At 45.3% G+C, this 20,004-nt stretch overlaps 1 protein-coding gene across 3 annotated transcripts in view; it reads right to left on the bottom strand.

Moving 5' to 3' along the window:
• The window catches only part of DSCAM (DS cell adhesion molecule), a 469,811-nt gene that overhangs the window by 127,226 nt on the left and 322,581 nt on the right, over positions 1-20,004 (bottom strand). For all 3 annotated transcript variants that reach the window (XM_080655259.1, XM_080655257.1, XM_080655258.1), the window contains one exon: positions 19,639-19,812. In XM_080655259.1, the coding sequence (XP_080511385.1) occupies positions 19,639-19,812 (174 nt within the window). The remainder of the gene's footprint in view (positions 1-19,638; positions 19,813-20,004) is intronic.

Genomic DNA, 20,004 nt, shown 5'->3' with positions numbered 1-20,004 from the left:
GACCTGGGGGGTAAAGAAGCTGGGGTGGGGGGAGTGCCTAGGGACGTGGCCTCACTAACCACACTCATGAAGATGGATGGGGGCCCAGGGCCTCCTCTTTCCTAGCACCATGACGAAGGAGGCTGTGGGTACAAAGGCGGACCCTAAGAAAGAAGCCCCCAGCCCCCTCTCTAACACAGAGCCGCCTGTCAACATGATCTATCATTATAGCTGCGGTTCCTGTCCTTATATCTGGGGGGGGGGGGGGGCGCAAGGAACCCACGTGGCCTTTCCCAATCACGGCACACATTCTCCTCGGCATACCTAGCATAAAGTCACCATTGTAACCACTTTTTAAAAAATATATATATACTAGTATTTTTACTGATTTCAGAGAGGAAGGAAGAAGGAGAGAGAGATAGAAACATCAATGATGAGAGAGAATCATTGATCGGCTCTCTCCTGCACGCTCCCTACTGGGGATCGAGCCCACAACCCAGGCATGTGGCCTGACCAGGAATGGAACCCTGACCTCCTGCTTCATAGGTCAATGCTCAATCACTGAGCCATGCTGGCTGAGCCGTTTTAAGCACTTTTAAGTGTGAATACAGTTCAGGGGCATTTGGTGCATCCTCAATGTGTGCCACCTTTACCCTCGTCCATCTCCAGAGCTTTCTCATCTTCCCCAACTCAAACTCTGCCCCATTGAACACTCACTCCCCGCTGCCCGCTGCCTCAGCCCCTGGCACCCACCATGCTCTCTGTCTCTAGGAATCTGACCACTGCAGGGCCTCGTGAAGGAGGAATGACATGACATTGTGCACATGGCACAATGTGGTCATGGTCCATCCATGTTACAGCGCGTGTCGGAACTGTATTCCGTTTTGTGCCTGAATATATTCCATTGTGTGTAGAGGCCACATTCTGCTTATCCATCATCCACCCATGGACTCTGGAGCTGCCTCCACCTTGTGGTGACAGTGACTAATGCTCCTGTGGTCACTGGTGTGCAGAGCGTTATCCCGACAATGCCTGCAGCGCTTCCCGGGCGCAATGGTTCGCAGGTCGGTGCCTGCTTCTGCTCAGGCCTTCACAGGCTTTTCTGCTTTGAGGTCTGGGCCTCTCAGCTGCGTTTCCACTTCCTCCTCTGTGAGAACAAAGAGACCTGCAGCCCCTATCCTCCCCCTCCCCCCAGGCTGTGGTGAGGGGGGCCCACTGCATGTGGGGAGAAAGACCCCGCAGAAGCACAGAGTGCTGGTCCCACCGCTGCAGAAGCAGAAATTCCTCCTGTCCACACACTTATTGTTCATGCAAGTTTCAGCGAGTGTGGCTGCCTCCTGGGCGGCTCTAATCCCCATGAAGGAAATGAGCTCTCCAGCCAGGAATTAATCAGCTCTTAGCACACACGGTAACACCTCCTCGCTGGGTTACTATGCTTACATAATGAAGCTCCTTTGATTATAACCATTAATCAAATATGTGTTTCCAGGCTACCGTGGGCTGCATTTGCTGTTAAACTTTAACAAGATTGACAGCATCTCCACTGCCTGGCAGCCTGGCCAGGGCCTGGTGACATGATTAATTGCGTCAATGTAAACTCAGAGAACACTTAGGTTTTATATCATATTCACTCTGAACTCGTTTCAAGTCACATTATTGGAAGAAAGGGGATTTATTTTGCATGACGAGTATGAATGTTAACCCCCAAATATTAACAACTGTACTTTCCTCCCAGTTCACATAGATGTTGGCATATCATTTCTTCCTTTTTTCCCCCCTTCTTCTCTGGTCATGTACATAGATGCTATGTTTGCCTAACAATAAAACTTTTAAATAATTAGGTAGAAAAAAATAGTAAGTAGACTTTGATTTCTTGTCATCACTGAAAGTAAAAAAATTAAAAATTTATGAATATAAACTAAATTATGAAAAAACGGATGAGGTCCAGAATATGAATTAGAAAACAATATTAATCAGTGGTGTGTAGCCATCCCCATGGTGACCCCCGGTGGTCCTTGAATCCTGGGATGCAAACCATCCCTTTAGCCGCCTTCTACCTTTTACCAGAGTTGCTGGTCTTTGTGACCAACAGGATATGGCAGAAGTGGTGGGAATCGCCCTGAGATTAGATTAGGGAAGGACTGTGGCTCCACCTTGAGCACTGAAGTTCTGTTTCTCTCTCCGATCACTGGCTCCAGGGAAGCCTACCACCACATCACCAGAACACCCAGATGGCCCATGGAGAGCGCCATGAGGAATGCAAGTATCTGGCCAACAGGCTGCAGAGATCCAAGGATGGCCAACCGAGCCCTCTGCCTTCTGAAGCAGTGGTCGCTGACCGGTGGTCCGCGGATCACTGGTGGTCTGTGAGGTCCGAAAGGTTGGTGACCGCTGCTCTAGAGTATTCTGATACACACATGGTCTCACTCATATGTGGAATCTAATTCACAAAACAAACTGATGAACGGAGTGGATCCAGAGACATGGAAGCTTGGAACAGCGTGCAGAATCTCAGAGGGAAGGCAGGCGAGGGTGGATGGGTGGGAGGTAATCAACCAAAGACCTTGTATGCATATATGCATAACCCATGGACACAGACAATAGGGTGATGAAGGCCTGGGGCAGGGGTGGGGGCAAGGGCGGGCTGGAGGGGGCTGATGGGGGGCGGGCGGGGATATTTGTAATACTTTCAACAATAAAGATTTATTTAAAAAAATAAAGTATTCTGATACAGTTCTTGGAAGGCAAGAAGTTCCTGTGGAAACAGAACCAGCAGCATCCAGTGGCGTGGACAACATAGTTAGGTTTGAAGCCGTGTTCTAACTTTTGAGCAGGTCCTGACGTACAGCTGTTCAGCACGGAGAAGCAAAGGGAGAGAAGATAAACCACATCCCATGAATGGTCCTGGTGGTGACCCGTCTCACATTCTGTGGATAGCAGCTCCCTGGCATTCAGGGCAGGGTCTCCTGGCACTTCCCTCTTTAGGGCATTCAAAGGCTTCTTCCACCTGAAGATGCCTGTACAAGATGGGCCAGTGCCCGGGACGCTGACCCTGCAATCCACACCATCTTTTTAATTTCTGACATTTAGCCTTTTCTTTGAAGCCACTGTGACCACTCGGTCTTCATCATGTGTCAATATCTGCATCTGGCCACTGAGGACAGGGTCTCATTGGCTTGCAGCCACTGTGTATGTCATTCTGCTAATTTGGTCATCTGGGTTTGGTGATAAAATTTGGTTTATTTAATTTGGTCATCATTTTCTCCTGCATGTCTTTATCACTTGCCAGCCTCAAGTCCTTTTAAAGACACCTGGTAGAATAATAATGATGATAATTATAGCTAGCATGTATTAACTCCTATGCTGAGAGTTTTAGGAGCTTTTAATCTTTACAGTGACCCTAGGAGGTAGGTGCTATTATTACACTGGTTTTAGGAGGGCAGTTATTGAGTGAGGCACAGACAGACTGCATGTTTCATTGAAGATCTCTCTCTCTCTCTCTCTCTCTCTCTCTCTCTCTCTCACACACATACACACACACACATATATAAATACACACACACACACATATATACACACACACACACACACACACACACACACACACACACACATATATATATATATATATATATATATATATATACACACACACACATATATGATCTCTGAACGCCTAATAATCTGTCCACTCCGTGTACTTATGTCTAAGGGAAAGCTTACAAATCTTGATATGTCAAGGGACCAGGAGATAGTGGCCCCCAACCTCTGGCTAGTAAGTCCTCTGCTTCTTTCTAACTACCCACAATGCAGTTCTTATACATGGAAAAACCTTATTTTAAAATCCCAACTCTGTGGTCAGTCTACACTGAGTGTCCATGTTATTATGCATTCAGAGATCATCATCATCTGGCCACTCAGTGTATATATATAGTGCCTGCCAATGTTTCCATGGCTGCATACTATTTCTTTGTATTAGTATTTCATGGTTATTTATTTGTGAGGTTTCAGACTTTGGCCACTGCAAACAATGTGACTGTAAACACTTTTTTGCGTGTGAACCCCGGACACTTATACATGAATTTCTCTTGGGAGCATTTAGAGAAGTGAAATTGCTAGTCAAGGTGTGTGCATAACTTTAAATGGATGAGACAAACAGCTTCCAATAGTTGTACAAGTTTGCGGTCTCACCATCTATCTTTGTTACTAATTTGTCAACAGCAGTGATTCTTCAAGAGTGGTGCCTGAACAGGCAGCAGAAGTATCACCGGGGAACTTGCTAGAAATGCAAATTCTGGGACCAGGAATCTGTTGAACAGCCCTCCAGGAGAGAGCCACCTGCACAGCTGGTCTTTGCATCATGCCCCCCATCTCCACCTCACCCAGAGCCTCACCCTCGCCCCGGGAAAGGGTGCGGTGGAAACACTGCAGGGTTTGAATTAGAGGAGCTGGCTCTGCCAAGGCACGGGCTAGCCGCTTGGATGAGTGTTCACACTCTGAGCTGATTCCCCCGCGGGCACCATGGGGACACCCCCTCAGTACAAAGCAACTGCAAAGGTCAGGTGCAGGGTTGTACCGGGTGTATCGTATTAGTTATTTGTTCTCTAGCTAATATTTACAGCCACAACTTGTTTTCTAAACTAGATTTACATTCACCGAGGCTGAAGGTACATGTGTGCAGGCAAGCCCCAGAAAGGAAAACCAGAAACAGTGCGAGGGCAATGGTGTCATAGAGATTTTACCGATTTAAATGTGATGTGGGGCTTTTAGAAAGCTTGAGCAATAAATAAAATATATTTGAATGCAAATTTCACTTTTGTGGGTTTTAAGTGAAATATTAATAGATTTGATAAATAATATAATGGCTGTATCTATCATGTTATCTAGAAAATTGACAGCATATGTTTAGAAAAAGGAAAAGGGGATTTTTTTTTTAAAAAAGTGCTAAATTCTGGTAACTTGGTATGAAAAGAATGGGTGAGGGTCTGATTACTTTCCGAGAAGAGGGTTTTGAGTGGTGTTTTCAAAGGGATTATTGCCATGGATCTATACAAGGTTCTGTGTATGTGTGTGTGTGTGGGGGGGAGGCACGTGCACGCACATGTGTGTGCCTATATGCATGCATGTGCTTTCTTCTATATGTACATGGGCACATGTGCATGTGTGCACATACCTGTGCACGGAAGCATAAATGACAATTCCTGAGCCACTATAGCATTTGATTATTTTAAATTATTTCTCCTAAATTTTATATGAAAGCCAAGATGATGTGCATTTTAATAATATTTGTTAGCATATAAATATACTGTTATTTCTTTCTTTCTTTTCTTAAAAGGGTTGTCTCTCAGAAAGAAAAAAAATTCAAAGTGCTCAGATGGTCTCCTATCCTCTTCTAGAGGTTTGCTAAGCCATCGCGGGTGGAGAGAGGCCATGGAGATACAAAATAACAACAATGATTTTGCAGAGAAAAGAACACCTCTCCTGGAAAACAAGCAACGGCTCAGCCCAGCCTTGGGGGAGCCGGATCCAGCTGCCTTTGCTTCTGAATTCAAGGCGGGGGGAATTCTCCTCACGCACTGAACTGGAAGATTAATGACCCCAGAGGAGGGAGATCTTGTCCTAGCTCAGGAGCAAATATGCCAGGACATAAGTGCATGTACACACACACACACACACACACACACACACACACACACACACTAGCATGCCTGTGCACACACACAAGCACATTTACACACACACTAGCATGCCTGCACACACATGCATACGCATACTAACATGCAGACACACTTACCCTAGCACACCTGCATACACACACTAGCACACTTGCACACACACACACACAGCAGCATGCCTGCACACATATGCACTGGGGGTAATCTCAGGAGACCCTCACTTGGGATATTGTCAGTGTAACTGCTGGCAGGCGGCACTCTGGCTTGTGGTGGTTGATAAATCTTCCCAGGCAGAGGTGGCAGGAGAGGGGCTCCTGGCAAACAGCACTCTAACCAGGAGATATTTTATGACCCAGCGGTTCTCGGGGGTTTAGATCTCAGAGGCCTGTGAAGCGACAAGTGGCACGGTCCCTCCCCGGGAGGCGAGCAGGCACTAATTGAGGCATTGACAGCTCTAAACGAAGCAGAAACCCGCTAGTAAGACTCAGCCCTGAAGAAATGAGCGGTGCCATGCAATGCACATGGAGCGTTCCCAGTTCTCACTGAGCACACTTCCACATGGGACATGGTCCCTGCAGCACACGTGTGAGCCACAGCCATGGAAAGGATCTGTGTCAGCATCATATGGAAATCATCTTCGTCATGGAATCCCCAGCGTGCTGCCTCTATAGGAGAGTTTTACCAAATATTCAAAGAGGAGCTAAAACCAGCCTCCTCAGACCACTCCAAAAAACCCAAGACGAAGGAACACTCCAAGCTCTTTCTATGAGGCCAGCATTATCCTAATTCCAAAACCAGATAAAGACACTACAAAGAAAGAGCATTACAGGCCAATATCCCTGATGAACATAGATGCTAAAATCCTCAACTAAATGTAAAAAAAAATTGGATCCAGCAATATATTGAAAAGATCATACACCACAACCAAGTAGGATTTATTCCAGGGATGCAAGGCTGGTACAATAGTCATAAATCCATAAACGTGATACATCACATAAACAAAAATCACATGATCATAGCAACAGATGCAGAAAAAGCATTCAACAAAATCCAACACCCTTTCTTGATAAAAACTCTCAGCGAAGTGGGAATAGAGGGATCACACCTCAATATAATAAAGGCCATATATGACAAACCTACAGCCAACATCATACTCAATGGGCAAAAACTAAAACCATTTCCCCTAAAAACTGGAACAAGACAGGACTGTCCACTTTCAACACTTTTATTCAACATAGTACTGGAAGTCCTATGCAATCAGACAAGAAGAAGACATAAAAGACATCCAAACTGGGAAGGAGGTGATAAAACTGTCATTATTCACTGGTGACGTGATATTGTACATAGAAAACCCTAAAGACTCCACCAAAAAACTACTGGAATTAATAAAGGATTTTGGCACTGTAACAGGATACAAAATTAATACCCAGAACTTGCTGGCATTTTTATACACCAATAATGAACTCTCAGAAAGAGAAGCTAAAAAAAGAATCCCATTTACCATTGCAACAAAAAATGAAGATACTTAGAATAAACTTACCAGGGAGGTGAAAGACCCCTACTTAGAAAACTATAGAACACTGAGAAAAAGAGAAGAGGATATAAACAAGTGGAAGAATATACTGTGCTGATAGATTGGTAGAATTAACATCATTAAAATGTCCATACTACCCAAAGCAATATATAGATTCAATGCAATCCCTATTAAAATACCAACATTATACCTCACATATCTAGAACAAACATTCCAAAAATTTATAGGGAACCCAAAAGGACCCCGGATAGCCACAGCAATCCTGAGAAAGAAGAACAAAGTTGGAAGGATCAGAAGACCAAATATCAAATCAAGCTATACTACAAAGCCACTCTACTCAGAACAGCCTGGTACAAGAACAGACATACAGATCAATGGAACAGAACAGAGAATCCAGAAATTAACCTAAGCCATTATGCTCAATTAATCTTCCATAAAGGAGGCAGGAGAGTAGAGTAAAGACAGTCTCTTCAATAAATGGTTTTGGGATCACTGGACAGCTACATGTAAAAAAAATGAAATTAATCCAGCAACTTACACCATACATAAGAATAAACTCAAAATGGATAAAATATTTAAATGTAAGTGGTGAAACCATAAAAATACTTGAAGAAAACATAGGCTACAAAATATCAGACATCTCATGTAGCAAAATTTTCACTGACACAATGCCTAGTGCAAGAGAAACAAAGGAAAAATATATAAATGGGACTACATCAAAATAAAAAGCTTCTGCACAGCAAAAGAAATCAGCACCAAAATGAAAAGGAAACCCACTGTATGGGAGAACATGTTTTCCACTATGGAAATCAGTGTGGAGTTTCCTCAAAAAATTAAAAATGGAACTGCAACTTGACCCAGTGACCCCACTTCTAGGAATATATCCTCAGAAGCCTGAAATTCCTATCAGAAAGAACATAGGCAACCCTAAGTTCATAGCCGTACTATATAATTACTTACAATAGCTAAGATCTGGAAACAGCCCAAGTGCCCATCAGGAGATGAGTGGATAAAAAATGCGGTACATATACACCACGGAATACTATGTAGCAGTCAAAAAGAAGGATCTCTTACCCTTTGAGGCAGCATGGAGGGACCTGGAGAGTATTATGCTAAGTGAAATAAGCCAGTCAGAGAAAGATAAGTATCACATGATCTCACTCATATGTGAAATCTAATGAACAAAATGGATCCAGAGACACAGAAGCATGGAATAGACTGTTGAATCTCAGCGGGAAGGTGGGGGTGGGAAGAGATCAACCAAAGAACTTGTGTACATATACTGTATATGCATAACCCATGGACACAAGACAATAATGTGGTGAAGGCCTGGGGTAGGCTAGAAGGGGTCAATGGGAAAAAAGGGGCCGAAACCGGTTTGGCTCAGTGGATAGAGCGTCGGCCTGCGGACTGAAGGGCCCCGGGTTCGATTCCGGTCAAGGGCATGTACCTTGGTTGCGGGCACATCCCCAGTGGGAGGTGTGCAGGAGGCAGCTGATTGATGTTTCTCTCTCATCGATGTTTCTAGCTCTCTATCCCTCTCCCTTCCTCTCTGTAAAATATCAATAAAATATATTTAAAAAAAGAAAAAAAGAAAAAAGGGGGGACGTATGTAATACTTCCAACAACAAAGATTTACACACACACACACACACACACACACACACACACACACCCCAAACAGCAACACAAAGCAGGCTGATCTGACCCTCTGGGGCGATCTGAGAAATGTTGGCTGGTGGCGGGCATCAGTCCTCAGTCTCCAACTGAGGGAAACACCCTCAAAAACAAATAGCCCCCTCAAAGAAGGTCTGACTAATGGGATTGCTTTCTGCAAGCTCTAAGTGCAAGGAAGCTGGCAACAACATGATGGGGCACACTTTTGAGATGCTGCCATCAGCACTCATGGCAGAGAGGAGGTTTGTGAGCTTAGACAGGCTGCCTGGAGCCACGGGGACAGTGAGTGATTGTCCCCTCATCTCTGGAGTCAGGGAGCTGGTTGTTATGGCTGCTGAAGGGCATGGCTTCCAGGGACAGCAGCCTGTGGCCCGGCTTGTTAAGGAAGCGGTGGGGGAGGGGAGTAGAGGGCTTGCAGGGCATGTGGCCAAGTCCTGGACCTGTCTAGGTCGGTGTCAGGCTTTGAACAAAATGACACCAAGAGGAAGGGGTAAGTGAGGAGCTGTGTCTTACTTGTGAGAGTCTGTATGAGGAACGTCTGCTCATATGGGCGCTTCCTGCCTGTCCTTCAAGGCCCACTCTCCTGTCCACTTTGACCCTGCAGACCCCCTTGGCTTGGGCTGCTCTAACCATTTATTATGAAGCCCTGACCTCCTATTCTTAGCTTCAGCCGCTCCTCTCAGGAAGTCAGCCAGGCATTGCCGGTCAGATGGTGCACCACCAGATCAACATGGGCAAGATAAAATGCGGCCACTTCCCCCCAGTCTCCCTTCCGATCCCGATTCCTGTATCCAAGGCTTAACCTTGGACTGACCCAGGTCCCCACAGCTAATCACTGGCCTGGTCCTTCCTGTCACTGTTCATAGTATCTTTCAAAGCAGAGGTGTCCTTTCTCGTCCTCAGCCTTCATCAGGGTGCCTATGCGGGCTTTGAAAAAAATGTAAAAAAATTAAACTAGATCAGTATTTCAGGTTTTAAGGATATATTCCTAGAAGTGGGATCACTGGGTCAAGTGGCAGTTCCATTTTTAATTTTTTGAGGAAACTCCACACTGATTTCCACAGTGACCGTACCAGTCTGCATTCCCACCAGCAGTGCACTAGGGTTCCCTTTTCTCCACATCCTCACCAGCACTTGCTGTTTGTTGAATTATTGATGGCAGCCATTCTTACAGGTGTGAGGTGGTACCTCATTGTCATTTTAATTAGCATCTCTCTGATGATCAGTGACATTGAGCACCTTTTCATATGTCTCTTGGCCATTTGTATGTCCACTTTGGAGAAGTGTCTATTTAGCCCGCACAGGCACCCTGATGACGTGTGATGAAGGTGACAGTGCCTGGTCCCTTTGTCTGTCCCTCCCATCCAGTTCCCGCTACACTCTCCTCTCACCTCCGCCAGGTTCAGCTTCTGGAGTGCCTGTCCAGTGCGATGGTCTCTCACTTGCAATTTACAATGGCTTCTCACTATCCACTGTCCATTTCCACAGCTGGAGATCTGAGACATTGCCCTGGCCTGCTGCAGTCCATGTTTCTAGCTACCAAACATCTACTTCCCGATTTGGGTCCACCTTGTGGGCTCCTCCACCACCCCATCCCACAGGTGGGGTCTGGGCACAAGCTTCTCCTCTCCGCCTGGCTGGGGGCACCGCGCTGCCTTTCTGAGAGCTGCCTCCATCTCTCTGGTCTGATTCTACCTGCCCTCCCTTGTTGAGCTCACAGTGAGCTCCCATAGCCCATGTGGCTTGCCTGACCTCATCACTTCATGACCTCTGTCCCCTAAATTCCCACATTTCAGTGCCTCTATCAGCTACATTTACATTTACATCTGCTGTCTTCTGGTCTCTTGGCACTCCTTTTTTTGGCATTACTTCTTCAAATTATTTATTTTAAAATATAGGCTTATAGGGAGTGGCAAAACATCATGGAGTCCTGAGGGCCCTTCACCCAGCTTCTCCCAATGCTGAGAATGTGTGTGGCCCTGGTACGTATCACAACCAGGAAACCGACAGTGGAAGCTACTAAAACTAGACTGTACACCTTACTTGGTTTCATGATTGTTAAACCGCATTCGTGTGAATGTGCAGTTCTACACAACTTTACCCAATTACACACTGGTGCACCCTCCACCAAGTCAAGATACATAACCTTGCCGTCCCCACTGAAGAGGTCCTGTTGCTACCTCTGTGTAGTTGTACCTGGCCCCACCCCACCCTCTTTCCCTGTGCGGTGGTAACCACTCATTATCTCCATCTCTGCAGTCTTGTCATTTGCAAGTGTTATTTACACAGAACCTTTGAGATCAAGTAGCTTCACTGAGCACAGCGGCCAGAGGGCCCACCAGCGTGCGTGGATCAATAGCTCGTTCCTTTTTACTGCTGAGTAGTATTCCAGTGTGTGATGACCAGGCATTTTCAACCATTCGCCTGTGGAAGGCCTGTGAGTTTTTCCCAGGACTTGGCTGTTACAAATTAAACTGCTCTGAACAATCATGTACAGGGTTTTTGTGAACATACGTCTTCATGTCTCTGGGGTAAGTGCTCACGAGTGCAATCGCTGTGCAAGTCTGTGATGTTCTTCTAGACTCACTTCACTCTCATTCTTCCTTTACCTTTGTGCCATCTCACAGTCCCTGACATCCTTCCTGGAGCATTTCAAACTTCCAGTTGGCAATTACTTGGCTGCATATGTGTTTCTATTTATTCATGATACTACCTCATATGTCCTGAACCGTGCAATGTAAGGCATGTATCATGCAGCCCAGGACTGGAGGCAGCTCATGAACCTTAAGTGCTGGTCTAGCCTGAACTTGCATGTCCTCCTCTCTCAAACAAGAGGCTTCAATTTGCCAAATTCTTAGTCTGCTTCCAGCTCCAAACCTTCCTCTGCTCGTCAGAGATATCATGGTGTGGTGGTCCTAAGTCTACAATGATAGTAAACCTTATAAATAAAATTATGTGTGAAACCAGCTCTTCACAAATGCAGTAGTGTTAGGGATAATGTACTTGCCTATGCAGCCTAACGATGTACTACAGACTACACATGAGAGTCCGAAACCAGCCGAGTGTACATCTTCGCATCACCCTGGCGATGGCTCTGACTATGCAGCGACCTGCCTTTAGCCTACTGACACAACAGGGTATGGCTGGGGCTGCTGGCGGCCATGGAAGGAAGACACAGATGAAACCCAAACAGTCATGGCCTCATGTTATATATTCCACGGTAATCTTCTGTCAGAGCTGCCACAAAGAAATATATTTTACTTAGGAAGTAGATAAAAATACAAGAGAGAAAAATGTCAGGCTTGAAAAAATATGGGGTCATTTATTTTCTCTCATATTTGATCTGAATAATGTCACATAAGTGTCAATAACAGACTTTCAGAGCTACTACTTTGGTCTCTTTCTGACCTCAATCACCTTGTCCCTCTTCAGTGGGAAAGCCCCATCAACCAGGTGGGAAGCAGAGAGGTCCATATGGAGGGAAGGACATGGTACCACATCCATGAGGGTCAAAAACTGCCTTCCATGCAAATCTCATCTTCGTGCCCCTGCCTGGGACCACCTCATTAGTCACTTCTTCAAATGTATTCACTTGCAAGCGAATTTAGCCTCACTCTGGTGACAATGCCACCGCAGAGTTAGTGATGACGCATCGGGCTTGCAATTCTTATAAGAGTAAAAACAGATCCATTTGCACCGCACTAGAGGCCATCATCATTACACAAAGAGCTCTCGCATGTTAGTTATGACAAACATACATGTGTATCATAAATGGGGCTACGGGAAAAAGCTCACCATTACATGGGCAATTTTTCCATTATCCAAAGGGAAGGTTGTTTGCTGAAATAAAATTTGCCCAAGGCTGCAGTAACGAAGCACAATGTGGCTTTGTCATCAACACCACATCAAGAGTGGAAACCACATGGTGGTGAAGTTCCTCTGTGCCTTTCCTTTATTCCACACACCTAAACACAAGACAGCTAGCTTCATCCTATGCAATGGCATGTATTACAAAAGTAGTTGAAACCCTCAAACTGGCTGCCCAGGTTTCCTGCCCAGATCCTGGGAACAGCTTCCCAAGGACAGGTGTTCCAAGCACGGAGCCCAGGGTCTGGCTCAAAGGAGAGACTCGATCAGCACCTGATGGATGAATCGGTCTACATGTGCTTCCCAAAGTACCCATGCCGACGGGCATCTGAGCTTCAGCATCTGTTCACCATGATATCGGCTCACCTGAGCCCACGGCTTTCTGGCCCTTTCCTATTCTGATGAGCTCCTTAGGTGCGGACTAGTTTATCATGCTACACATGCACAGAGCTTCCAGGTCTGCTGTCGGGCATCATGTCAGTGGGACACACATGTGGAGTAAGAACCGAGGCTGCGGTTGTCTTTGGCTAAAGGAATAAAACACCCAGCCCATTGGGGACACAGCACAGATTGGGACCCCTAGAAACAGAGATGTGTGTCCTGATTGTTTTGTACAAGCCCATTGGTCTCAGTTAAGTTCTTTATCGGTTTCCTCATCTTCAAAATGGGGTTAATAATATTACCCTGTCACAATGTTGGATTCTCTAAGTTAATCTTGATAAGGAGCTTGGGAGAATGACTGGTACATAGTAAATACTAAGTAAGTGTCTCCTGAATCACAGTTAGATCTCTGAATCACAGATGCTCTCCTTAACGATGTCTGACAGGAGGCTGTGGCCAGCAGTGTCACTGGGCTGGGTGTCTGAGGAGACCGGAATGGGAAGCCATGGGGCAGTTTACTACATCGCTGTCATTGAACTTCTCACAACTGAACAACTGTCCTCCAGCTCTCCTGACAACTCCTGGAGCATAGGCGCTCCAATGCCATCACCCACCCTCAGAGCTACCATGCCATCTGCTGCGTGAAGATTGCTTAGTCAGGGTTTGCTGGGGAAAAAATGCAGCTCAACTGGTAGGGGGCTGTACTAGTTTTCTATCGCCACTGTGAGAGATTACCACAAATTTAGTGACCTAAAACAATGCAAATGTATTCTCTTACAGCTCTGCAGGTCAGGGGGCTGGCAGATCTAATTCCTTCTGGAGGCCCCAGGGGAGAACCAGTTTGCTTGCCTTTTCCAGGTTCTAGAGGCCCTCCTGCACTCCTTGGCTCATGGCCCCTTCTCCATCTTCAAAACCCACCCATCCAACTCTGGTTCCATTGTCACATCTCCGTATTTGACTTTGACCCTCTTTTATAAAGACCCCTGTGACTACATTGGGCCCACCCTGATAATCCAGGACAATCTCTCCACAGCAAGACCCATAACAAACCACAGTTGTAGAGTCATGCAGCCCTGCAAGGACCACCATCTTAACCCAGCCTCTGAAAGAGGCCACAGAGCAGCCAAAAGCTGGTGATTAAAATGGAGACAGACTGAGAAGTTTGAGATATTTTAATTGTGATCTTGTACACTCTTATACTACTTTTAAAAATGTGTTCAGTACTGGCCTCATACCAGTCAATTTCAGGGGTTCCTCTGCACAGGCCTGGCCACTTGAGACTCCCTGCTTCCACCAGGTCCTTGCAGAAAAGGCAGGCAAGGAGAGTAAAGCTGCTGCATAGCCTTCAAATTCATATATGGAACCCCTAACCCCCAATGGGATTGTATTTGGGGATCGGGCTTTTAGGAGGTAAAGGTTAAAGGAACTAATAGGACTGGTAGTCGTCTAGGAAGAGAGATCACTGTCTCTCCCCTCCCATGTGCATGCACCAGAAAGGCCTTGTGAAGACAAAGCAAGGAAAGAGCCATCAGTAAACCAGGAAGATAGATCTCACCAGGAATGAATTGGCCATCACCTTGATCCTGAACTTCCACCCTCCAGAAGGATGAGAAATAAATGTCTCTAGTTTAAGCCACTAGTTTATGTGATTTTGTTATGGTGGTCTGAACAGACTAACGCACCATAGTTGTGCACAAACCACCCAGGGATCTTAATAGAATGCAAATTGCTGAGCGCCAGAAAAATTTGGAGACCTTAGTGGTATTGACACTGTATGTTCCCAGACCCCACTTTGAGTAGCACTGACATGCACAACCAGGTGAGGGAGCCATCAGGATTAAGACTCAACCCAAGCAGTGAACGCTAGCCATGTCCATGGGCTCTACCTTACCAAAGGTCTTCATGTTCATTACTATCCCTCACCTGTCCCATGAGACATGACTCTCCTATGAGAGTTACTTTTAAGTGTCAACTTGACTCATATTAAACATTGCCCAGATTAAACATTATTTCTGGGTGTGTCTGTGAGGGTGTTTCTGATGGAGATGAGCTTTGAATCAGTGGACTCAGGAGAGTAGATTACCCTCCCCAATGTGGGGGTACACCATCCAATCCACTGAGGGCCCGATGAGCACAGAAAGGCGGGGGAAGGAGGAACTCGCTCCCCTGGACCCCTAGACAAGGGATTTTCGCCATAGCATCTTTGCCATAGACATTTTTACCATGAGCATTTTGCTGCAAACATTTTTTTTTATTGTTTGAAGTATTACAAATAGTAGTACATATGTCTCCTTTTTTTTTCCTCCCCATTGACCTCCCCCCGGCCTCCCCTACCCCCCAGTACATGCCTTTACCTGCTCCCCGCCAAGTGTCTTGTATCCATTGGTTATGCTTATATGCATGCATACAAGTCCTTCGGTTGATCTCTTACAGCCCCGCCCCCCCGCCGCAACCTCCCCTGCCTTCCCGCTATAGTTTGACAGTCTGTTCAATGCTTCTTTGCCTCTGTATCTATTTTTTCACCATTTCTTTCCTTTAAAAAATCTTGCCTCTGCAGACTAGAAATAAACATTTTCTCTGTGTAACTAATAGGCTGTGAGGCAATTTTGCTGTAAAAAAAGGTAAAATAACTGGTTGACAAAAAATAAAATGCACACCTGCTTTTTTGTTTGTTTGGCTTCATCTCTCCATTGACAAATCAAGCAACCACTGGAGAAAAGAGAAAATAACTGGTTTTCCGGGTTTTATTTCTCCATTGACGAGTCAAAGGCCTCTGGGCGATTTAAAGTATTTAAGTTCGCTGTCATTTTGGTTTCATTTCTCCATTGACGAAGTTCTCATAGTTGGTCACATCTTTACATCACATATAAATCTCAGCCAGCCCTCATAATGGTCGATACCAGTGGTTCTCAACCTTTCTAATGCCGTGACCCATTAATACAGTTCCTCATGTTGTGGTGACCCCCAACCATAAAATTATGTTCGTTGCTACTTCATAACTGTAATTTTGCTACTGTTAATGAATCGTAATGTAAATATCTGTTTTCCAATGGTCTTAGGCTCTACAGCAGCGGTCGCGACCCACAGGTTGAGAACCGCTAGCAGGGTCGCCTAAGACCATCGGAAAACACAGATATTTACATTACGATTCATAACAGCAGCAAAATTACAGTTATGAAGTAGCAATGAAAATAATCTTATGGTTGGGGGTCACCACAACATGAGGAACTGTATTAAAGGGTCGTGGCATTAGGAAGGTTGAGAACCACTGGTCTGTACAGTACTGAGTCGACATGGTTGTGATGGTGGAGTTGAAATAGTTGGCATTTTTTCCAGATGACGATGATTTACCCCAAGAGTTGGTTTCTTATTTTGAAACAAGCTACCGTGGAGGAGAAAGCGAGGTGGAGGGCTCTCTTTGAGAGCACAGAGCTGTGCCCACATTTCCTACCAAACCAAGACAAGTGCATGGGTCCAGGCCACAGAATAAAGCCAGTTATTTACTCAGGATTGCCCTGATCTGCACGCATTTTAAATGTATTCAAATAGTTTGTATTTTGCAAAAAAAAAAAAAAAAAAAAAAAAAATCTTTAATTTTGTTATGTCCTTTTTATGTCCCTTTTTTATTTTTTCTGATTTTATCTCCTTTACAGTACAACGGGCTTATGGCCCCCATAGTTGTGTGGCAAAAATATCTGTGACAATGATGTCCACAGCATAGACACTTACGATGAAAATATTGAACATTATCTCTATCTCTGTCTCTGATTCTGCCTCTACCTCTACCTCTACCTCTACCTTTACCTCTATCTCTATTTATCTCCATCTCTACTCCTACCTCTACCTCTATCTCTATTTATCTCCATCTCTACCTGTACCTCTACCTCTACCTCTCTCTCTATTTATCTCCATCTGAACCCCTTTCTCTACCTCTATCTCTATACCCATGTCCTATTAGTTCTATTTTGCTGGAGAACACAAATACAGCTCCCTCAGCATGAAATACAGTTCATGTGCGTGATCACCTTGCTAATGACCATTTGGTCATGAACATTCAGCATCGCTGTAACTCCTCTGTCCTGGTGAGAATGAAGAGGGCAGTGCAGGCTCAGGGCCTGGCCTCAGCCTGGACAGAGCATGCTCCCCACAGCTGGGACCTGCTCTCTTTCTTCTCCTGCTGTCCAGTCTGTCAGTGCTGCTTTAAAATGTCTAATGGCTTTAGAATTCCACACTCATGGTTGGACATATGTGATGGATGGCCTGCTAAGGTCATACAAAATGCGGCATTTACATTTCCCGGGGAAGAACCAACTCAGAGTTTCTGAATCCCCAGACAGCCTGGCTGTGGCCTCCTTTCATCTCAGTGGCTAATCAGTGGAAGGGCAGCGCTCTATTAAGATAGTGCTGAGTGCCAGCGAGGGCTGCCGACAGCCCCTGTGCTGCCCTGGGTCGGCTGCCGTCCCGCCCTCCTGCTAATGAGAACCTTTGAGAGATTCCTGACATGCTCTGTCCCTCCAGGCTGCCGGAGGTCAGGAAGGGCTGCCTCGATGAAGGGCTATGCTGACACATCAAAGCCTTGACTGGTAAATGAGTGAGGGTTGGGCTGGGCCATGTGTTACCTGCCCAGAGTCACCTAAGCCCTCCCCTTCCTGGCACCCTTCCGCGGACTGTGGAGACCAAATAAGTCACACGTATTCCCTGGATGGAGCCAGTGTCTGACTCTGACATAATAGAGGATATACCTGGTCTTTGTCCCGGGGTCTTGGCAAAGAGCCTCAAAAATGAGCCTCAAAAATCCGTGGAAATTTCTGAGTGATAAGAATGTGTTTTGTTGCCTGGAGGTGTGGCTCAGTGGTTGAGCATAGGCCTATGAACAAGAAGGTCATGGTTCAATTCTTGGTCAGGGCACATGCCCAGGTTGCAGGCTTGATCTCCAGTAGAAGGTGTGCAGGAGGCAGCTGATCGATGCTTCTCTCTCATCCATATTTCCATCTCTCTCTCCCTCTGCTTCCTCTCTACAAAATCAATAAAAATATATTTTAAGAAAATAATAAAATCTATTCTAGAACTATCACAGGAGAGCTCTTCTTACACTCTCCACCTGGCATTCAAACCTGTAGGCTATTCTCTTCTTTCAAACACAAGCTCTTTCATTTATGAGGGCAAAGTCCACGGTTGAGTGCATTTACATCCTGTATATTACTTTGTATCTATAATAGAAAAATATTTTGTACATTTAAAATATATCAAAGCAGTTGCAAAATATATGCCTGTTGTTAGGAAAAGATCCATCAACATTGGCCCTCAGCTTTTGGGCTTCCTTAATAATTTCATCAATTTATTATTTTTAAATTACCATTTCAACTTTGAATTTAAGTGACATAACAATGTTTTCAGATTCTTGCAAATAAGTTCCTCCAGAGTGTAAAACGTAGAAGTCAAAATTGTGCATTGGTATGTACAAAACATATTTTGAAGCAAACCTATTTCAGAACTATGTTTTTCCAGGACATAAAAGTATAGCAAATAGACAAGTTAATATTTTCATTGTTCTGTTGGAAATAATAGACTACCAGATTGAATGAATTATTAATGAAATGGGAAGAATATTAGTCTCTGTGTAGCTACCTTTTAAATAACACACACACACATGCATACACACACACACAGACACACACACCCCCCACTGAAATTGACCTTTAAATTGCAGGCCCCAAATAAATGACATGGCAGATACCCTTCCCAACCTATCCCTAGCACAACTAAAGTAAAGAAGAGAAAGCTGGTCAAAGCCTTGCAGTTGGCAAGGAATCCCAATTGGTCTAGTAGAAAATCATACCCATGGAGAAAGACAGAAGCCATTCACGGCAAACTCAATGCACAACCACCTGCTAACAACTGAGTAAACGTCGGTCCACTGTATATTCTTTCTTTGGCGGTTTAGTTACCGAAATATGAAAGTAATGTGATTACAGGGGCCCCTTTCTATAAAGTGGGTCAGCACTGTGGACCCTGAGCAATGCTGCACGTTTCCGTCGTGTAGTTGTGTGTTACTTGGTAATGAGTTTCCGGTTGCTTGATTTCATAAGGACCTTGAAAAGGAAATGGATGGCTAAGCGAGCTTGTAAATGAGAAAATGCATGAAAAGGGACATCTGAAATGAACACATCTGAGAACACAACTGGGCATTTCCCCCATAAAACCAACAGGATAGGAATGCAGGTGCTGAAGGCAGAGACCCACTCATTTGCTGGGCTGCCCAGCGCCTGTACCCATGGCCATGGGGACTGAAGGGAGAGGAGCAAGCGGCTCTGTGCCCCAGATGCCAGGGGACACGAGCATGCTGTCGACGGTTGGCTGGGTTTTTACCCTCCCCTTTAATTGTGTTTCTAGGACAGCAAAGCATCGACACAGTTCTAGCAAACCAACATTTTGTTTTGTTTTTAGCCAAATGTGTATGGACACAATTGGAAATGTCAGCCCCCAAAGACCTGTGTAGGTAAAACAAAGCATCTTCTTCCTTACTTTTCACCGTGAGGTACATGGACTTGCTGACGTCCGCGCCCACGTCGTTGCTGACCTTGCACAGGTAGTAGCCGCTGTCTTCCTCCACCACGTGCTTGATCAGCAGCGACCCGTTGCCCAGCACCTGAATCCGGCCGTTCAGGGCGATTGGTTGGAACTGGGGAACCCCAGCCCCTGGAATGAAATAAAAAGGAAGAACAGTGATGCAAACGCGAAGACACGTGGGGAGGCAATGAGCCCATGTTCACCCAGAATAATGGAGATAAGTGATTGACATTTAACATATAGCCTATGGGGCTTAATCACAAGGAACAACAACAGCCTGTAATTATTGGAATCGAGAGTCTAGGTCAGTGGTCGGCAAAC

Source organism: Plecotus auritus, assembly GCF_963455305.1.
Source record: "Plecotus auritus genome assembly, chromosome: 2".
Classification (NCBI taxonomy): domain Eukaryota; kingdom Metazoa; phylum Chordata; class Mammalia; order Chiroptera; family Vespertilionidae; genus Plecotus; species Plecotus auritus.
This window is presented reverse-complemented; position numbering and strand designations above follow the sequence as displayed.